At 35.7% G+C, this 7,238-nt stretch overlaps 1 protein-coding gene across 7 annotated transcripts in view; it reads right to left on the bottom strand.

Moving 5' to 3' along the window:
* LOC107086401 (sodium/potassium/calcium exchanger 2-like) overlaps nucleotides 1–7,238 on the bottom strand; it is an 84,147-nt gene that overhangs the window by 6,844 nt on the left and 70,065 nt on the right. For all 7 annotated transcript variants that reach the window (XM_015377319.1, XM_015377320.1, XM_015377317.1 and 4 more), the window contains 2 exons: nucleotides 333–467; nucleotides 150–239 (listed from right to left, as the gene is read on the bottom strand). In XM_015377319.1, coding sequence (XP_015232805.1) covers nucleotides 150–239; nucleotides 333–467 — 225 coding nt within the window. The remainder of the gene's footprint in view (nucleotides 1–149; nucleotides 240–332; nucleotides 468–7,238) is intronic.

Genomic DNA, 7,238 nt, shown 5'->3' with positions numbered 1-7,238 from the left:
CCCCACACACACAAAAAAAATGTTGTCAATGATGTAGAGGATGTAAGGACATATAATGTAAAGAAAGGTGGATTATGCTTACTAGGGGACAGGATATTTTGCTGTTTATTTTTTTTCTTTTCCTATCAAACACTTTAAAGTTGTGGTACCTGGTGAGCCCACCACACCATCAGATAGGAGAACCCTGCAATCCAGCAGATGGCCCCCAAGAATGTAACAGGGAAGAACTTCTTTGACGACTGCAAAAGAAAAAAGAAGAGGTAAATACATAATCTCTTGACTGCAGAACAATTTCTTGAGGCTTAAAAGTTGGAAAAGTCAGCCTAAAGCACCGTTTTCCTGACGTCAGGGAGAGTTAGCCACAGGGGGAGGACAATCGGCATGATGAGGAGGTAGGTGAAGCGTTTGCGGCTGGATTCGGGCCAGGACAGGCTCAGAGGCTGGTCCTCCTCTTCTTCATCTTCAGCCTAAGACCAGATGCCACAAGATAGAGAGAGAGAAAAAAAAGAGCAAAATGAAACAGCTGTTGTGAAATACAAATAAAAACATCCATTACACACGTTAAAACATGTTTTATTTTTTGTTTGTTTTCAGCGTCAGGCTGTTAGATATTGCTGCCACGCTGGTGCCCACATAATTCAGTCCACCATTTGGAAATAATTAGCAGTTAAACATGAAGCAAATAACCTAATGGGCTGAGTCATGCTTTTTGCATGTGCATTAAAGGATGATGGAAAAATTCACTACAGTCCTTCAGCTTGATAAATGGTCTCATCAGGATGCACCTTTCCATAGCAACCATCATAATGAGGAAGACAGCAACACGACAAGCCATGGAGGTCTGCAGGAACTGACAGCACGACTTGCAAATCCAAGTTCCTTTGCCTACTGTAAAGGGGTAGTTGAGGATTCTTTAAGGAAGGTAGATAATTCTATTGGCATAAAAAAAAACAATCAAATTAAGCTGATCAGGGAAGCTAAAGCTAATCACTTAATCGGAAATGGACCCAGACCGGTTTATGCAAATCCTGGAGCTTTTGACTTGTCACAACGGTGGCACTGATTAATTACAAATAATCCACAGATTATTTACACGTGAAATTGAGGCGGTCCCTGGCCAGAAATCCTGCTGTGTGAAACAAATGCTGAGAATAGGACATAGTGGATTTAAGGCACAGAGACGAAGAGTAGACGTCACATTGACTTTATTACCATTTTAAAGCAGGACATTAACATATCAGCCATATCGGTGGGGGTTATTCTAGTTCTACTGTAAATTCTGAAACAGAACTCTTCGATACAAAAATAACATTAAACTTTATATTTGACTTGTCTTAATAAACCCTTTTAGTAAGCCATGATTTCTCTTTTGAGGTGACTATAAGTTATATATTGAGACAAAGATTACAATAGCTGCATATTAACACAGGAAGTGTAACTAATGCGAAACACAAATTGGTTAAAATGAACCAAACCTAAGGAAATATACATAGCTGCTTCTTTTAATGTAGCGTCTTAAAAAGTAACCCATTATTTTTATCATGAATAGAGGTAATAAATAATATTTACACGCAATGAATTAACTGTTGGTGATTAAATGGCATTAAAAATAAATACATGCATGTTATAGCTATAGTGAACATTTCTGTAAAGGTCTAAAAAATAACTTGTGAAGAAAACATTTTGTTTTTAGGATCAGATCCTTATATAAACAATCTCCAGAGCTTTAGTTTTACAAGTGGATTTCTCAGTCTGCATTCTCAAAATTTCCAATTTTCAAAATTGCTTTCATTTCATAGAAATAGAAAACTGATATATTGCACAGGCCTAACTTGCAGCAGCGTTGTTATATGATCCAGATTAATGTGGCATCTGCTCCTATGTCCATATGTTTCCAGTCAAAGTAACTGCATAATATAAAAGTGAGAAAGTGTCAAAATGACTAATGTATATAATAATACATATTAAAAACATATTTTGCATTTAAGTGTTATCTTCCCATATCAGCTACTCTAACAATGTAAGTTTCACATCTTTCAAAGTGTTAAACAGTTTCGCACAAACTCTATTTTCTGTATTCAAATGTTTATATTATGTAAAAAAAAAATGGTTTGAAAATATCTTAAATACTTTAGAAATATACATCTTTCAATATTTTCTATATTTGAGTTGTTTTAAGATGGCGCTGGCTTGCTCTTGGCCATGCTGTTAGGGACCTCCAACCAAATAATCTGGATCGTCCCAAATAAATAAGTTAGTAGAGTTAACCTTTCTGGTACAGGTATAATTGCTCTCTAGAACCTTTCCTACACAATCCTGAACTATCTCTTTATAATGCACAAGTCTGATTTGGGTGATTGCACTGAGCTCAACAGGTTCCCTTTGAACAGTGGGGCTCATCAGCGTTGATTGCTGATGTCAGCCTTGCAGCCTCGACCCCTGTGGGCCTGACCGGCATGGCTACCAGAATGCCAAGTAAGCCACAGAGAGCCAGTGATTACCATGAAACATCCCTGAAGCTAAATCATATTTTCTATTAACTCCCAGGCTTGCCTTGCTTCAGAACTAAAGTGGTGCAACAGCAGACACTTCTGGCAGCGGATATTTGTCTCTTTCCCTTTGAATCCAATTAAGAGGGATGATAATAGGCCATAGGGACAAGCAGAGAGCAGGTTTGCACATGTATATGTGGATGACCTAGAGGTTGTCTTATGCCCTTGTGTAAATGACATTAATAATTAATAAGACATGAAAGAAGAAAAAAAACACACACAGAGGACAAACAGTGGAAAGAGGGACGTACAATAAAAACAGCTTCTGATAGCAGGTATTGGAATGTACGTTCTAACTATTTTAAATAAAGCTTTAACATTCTTAATTAGATCTGCATTGCATATCTACAGTCACACAGAAATCTTTTTAAAATTGCTTTAGCATGAATCATGAGTTGCTCGTCCTGCTGTGACAGCTACAGCTGCTAAGCATCACTCTGTAACCTTGGTAATCAGAGCTGCCTAACAAAAGGCTGCGCTCACATCTCCTCTGCTCTGCATCCTCATTTCTACCTGCACTCCATATCCAGATGGCTGCATTGTTGCCTGATTTCAATTAAATAAGACTTTAATAAATACCCGAAGGCGATTTCATATTGTTGCATTAAATATAATTTAGGAAGAGAAGATGAATACAGCAATATGCAGGGGCTGAAACATCCTGGAATTTGGAAAGGTGAATTGTGAATCATAAAAAAAAAAAACATTTAGAGGTCTTTAGAATAAAATGAAGAGATAGGTATTTTTGTTTTGTTTTTTTAAGAGAGGAATTGCAATAACAATTTCTTTCTAATTTTTTACACTTCTTCCTTATACTGCCCTATTGGAGAGTAGAATCTCCATCATATATAGGGCCATAAGTAATTTGATATCATAGGATAGGATTAAAAACATCAGAAATTAGAAAACCATCAGTTGTAGGAACGATATAGAGAACCTTCTGATCAAATCTTTAGAATTAAAAAAGACAAGAGTGAGTGAACAGAAATCTGCTTCTCCTAATTATGTGTTTGTGTGGAGGAGTGTGTGGGCATGTATTTATCACATGGTGGGGACCATTTTCCATAAATCTTAGCACATTGTGGGACCATGTGCTCTTGTGGGGACCAATGTCTGGTCCCCTTGGGTCCAAATGCTGTTTTAGGCTTACGTGTTAGATGTGTATTGAGTTTAGGTCAGGATTAGGGTTAGGTATGAACCCGTAATGGTTAAGGTAAGGGTCATTGTTAGGCTGTAGAAATTGGTTAGAAATAAATGGAGGTCAATGAAAGTCCCCACAAGGATAGATAAATATGATTGTATGTGTTTGGGTTCGGGGGTGAGTGTATGTGAGTGTATTTTATATCAAAATTGTCAATGTTGATTTTGGAGGGTTTATTTTTTTGGTTTTGTTAGTAAAATAAAAAAAACAAAAACATTTTGATATGATGCAACAGCAATCGAGGTATTTTTTGTGGTTGCTCACTACAGAATATGACTGATATTTTAGAATCTTCTCTTTGATATTTGTTCTGATATGCAAGTCAGCTTTTACATGAAATCAAGTTAATGTTATAAACCAGAACCCTGACTATGTATAATTTGGTTAACACGCCTTGTGAGTTGAAGAATCCCATGTTGCTGGTGCCCCTGACTCTGGCTTGGTTCTGAAATGCCAGCCCCTCGGGGGACTTTCCTGCCTTGCAGTGCCTCAGTTGGTAACACTGCCAACTCTGTGCTTAAAGGGACTGACTTTTATCAGACACCACAGAGCTGCAAGGGGCGGCCTGACATTTGGCTAAGGTTTTTTTTTTTTTTCTCTCTTATTTCTTCTGGAGGTAAGCGTTTGCTCTCAGCACCTGGTGTTGGACCAAAGTTCCACTGGTTAAAATCCTTCAGAGAGAGTAAATATTTAAGCACAGCAGCAGTGATGCAGCAAACGTGATTTTTTTTTTTTGTTAATCCACCTTGTAACTATCAAGAAAAGGGCAAAATATAGTACTGGTTCTGAAAGGTTCAGGACTGCCGCTTGCACATGCTATATAATACATTGCTAGAAACATGTCAGTTTGTCTACAAACAGACTTACTTTAACATGTTAAGGCATTTCTTTACAGCCTTACTTAATCCATACATTTTTTTACTTTATATTTTTCATTTGCATATCAAATTCTCAGGATTTTTTTTAAAGGAAAAGTAAATCTAGCAGTAAATCAATTTATGTGATGAGTCACGGGTTGTTCAGATTTCAAATTTGCCGTATTTTGGAAGGGATTTATGGTCTCTTAAGAAGGTCACCTTTTGTTAAAAACTGTGACAAATCCTAAATAAATATTGAGAGATTTTACTTTTAATCAAACACCAGCAAGGATATGTAGGGTTTTCTATTGTTAAATCAATATATCTTCTTATATCATGGGGAAAATGTCAGAATGTTGTAGAGCCTGTCAGAGTTTTATAAAGAGGTATACAAGAAGTCTACATCAGGATTTAATTTGACCTTAACGATCTCCTTATACCTTGTTACCAAGGCTTCGGGGGAGAGATGAAAAAAGCAGTAGGACTGGGCCTCTGGTGGTACACGATGGCGTGAGCCGTTTCCAGTAACTTCCTGGGTGACACAGACGGGCGCACTGTGGGACAGAGTTCTAAAAATAGCAGCATCTAGGAATCAGGCGTGCCAATAAGCAGCCAGGTTTATCAAAGTTAGTGAGTCACCATCTCAGAAATGCTCTTGTACGCACACAAAGATGGAGTCTTAATCGCTCACCGGTCAAAGAGGAATCATTTTTAGAATCACTTTAGAGGCTTTTATATGGGTCGCATTGTTTTCTCCTTCACAATAGTAGATATTTTTACAGCTTGAGGGCTGTTTTCTATCATTACTATTTTTAACCTAAAGCTTCACTAGATGTGAATGTGACTTACAGTGTAGTGGATCAATACAAACATGACTATAGTTTGTACTCTGTATCCTTCAGTAACTCCCATGTTAGCTTGCATTTATAGTCTACATTTGTCCTAGAAAAGAATCCATCAGTATCTCTGCTTAATGTAAAAAAAAAAAAATAAATCTTACAATTTCACCTGGGTATTACTGAAAGATGTTAATTGTCTGCCTTAAAAATACACAATGTAGTAGGAGTAAGTATGTAAGTATTCAAATCTGAGGTCAAATGATATTGATTTATTTGAAAACAACAGTTTATGAGTTATACAACACAGCAATCATGCATACCCAGAGAATCTAGCCTTGCTTGTGATCCTTTTATAGTTAGAATCCTTAAATCCAATTTTTATGCTATTTTCAGCAGCAGATTATCTTGTTTACATTTTGCTCTGAATTGTCCTTAGTTTTTAAGTTTCAACAGTGCAACAAAAAAAAGCTGGGAGACTTGACATTGAAGGAAAGGGATATTTTTCTTATACATATTTTTTCTTATGAACTGCAAAGTCCTTTTATGCACTATTTGCCTGCACAGTTTTGCTTTACATTGTTTTATATTGTTTGGAGCTGCTAAAATGTTGTTGTAGCCTAGAGAAAAAAAATACAAATAAACACTTTGTACTTTTGTAAATGGTATAGATTATGGGATTTTTTTTTTGTTCTCTTCAATTTTAAGATCAGTTTTTTTTTTTTTTTTTTTTTATTCAAGGGACCTGTTAATGTAATGCAAAGAATGTAGTGGATCAAATGTATCAAGCCAATTGAGCCTGTTTGAGTATATGTGAACAAGAATTTGCATATCTATGTTATTTTTACATTGCACACAAATGATATCTCCTCCATATATAAGTCTAACGTACAAAAAGTTGAGTCTATGATTATTTAATTTGACATTATTCATGCATTCAGGAGAAACAACACTATACATACACTATAGCAGCAATTTGAGTACATATCAGTATACTTAACTGCATGGCTTGTGGTTTTATATTTTATTATTCTTTAAAAGCTTATTAGTTCTTATATTTTAGTAAATTCATAAAATTTTAACATTAATCCATTTTCTTTTCAATTCCCACCCAGTTGATGGTAAAGAAATGTTCCTAATGAGATTCTTTACAATCAAAGTCAGTTTTTTTCTTTGATTTTGAAAGTTGCTGTGATTTATTGTGAACCAGAATCTTACGGTGAGAAATTTTCAAGTCTTTCTCTTAGATCTTTCCAAAAGTAAAGATGAAAGCAACGACTGGGTAGATAATAGCTCAAATCGGTTTCAGTGGATGGATCTATTTCTTTCTGCATGTTCAGTGCTTTGTGGATGCAGTACATTACTTTTTCAAAAGAACCAAACAAAATTGTAAATTACATTGTGTTGTGAATATACACCAGTGTTATTTTTTTCTGTTAAACTAATTAGACAACATTTACCTACAGTAGTTAACACATTCCAGTGAAATTTAGTTTTCTGTGCGTTTTCTAAACGAGTAGTTATGAATTTCATGATTTGGAAAGTTAAGCTAAAACCTAGTCCGCTGTTACCCTGAATTCTTCTTTCAAAAAGTATGTTTGTCATGTGACAACTTTTATCGGATGTTATTTAATAAACCTAACATCAATTTAATATTTTAATAAAGTGGTAATTTATTTTAAAAAACACCTTTGATTTTTTTCTAATAACCGACAGTGGCGTCGGATGTTGGAGTTTGCCCTGAAATCGGATTGACGGTTCAAGCACCAGCTCCGACTTTCAGTGTCGTTGT

This window comes from Cyprinodon variegatus, unplaced genomic scaffold (assembly GCF_000732505.1).
Source record: "Cyprinodon variegatus isolate N-32 unplaced genomic scaffold, C_variegatus-1.0 Scaffold151, whole genome shotgun sequence".
Lineage (NCBI taxonomy): Eukaryota > Metazoa > Chordata > Actinopteri > Cyprinodontiformes > Cyprinodontidae > Cyprinodon > Cyprinodon variegatus.
Note: the sequence above shows the minus strand (reverse complement) of the source record. Positions and strands in the feature narration are given on the sequence as shown.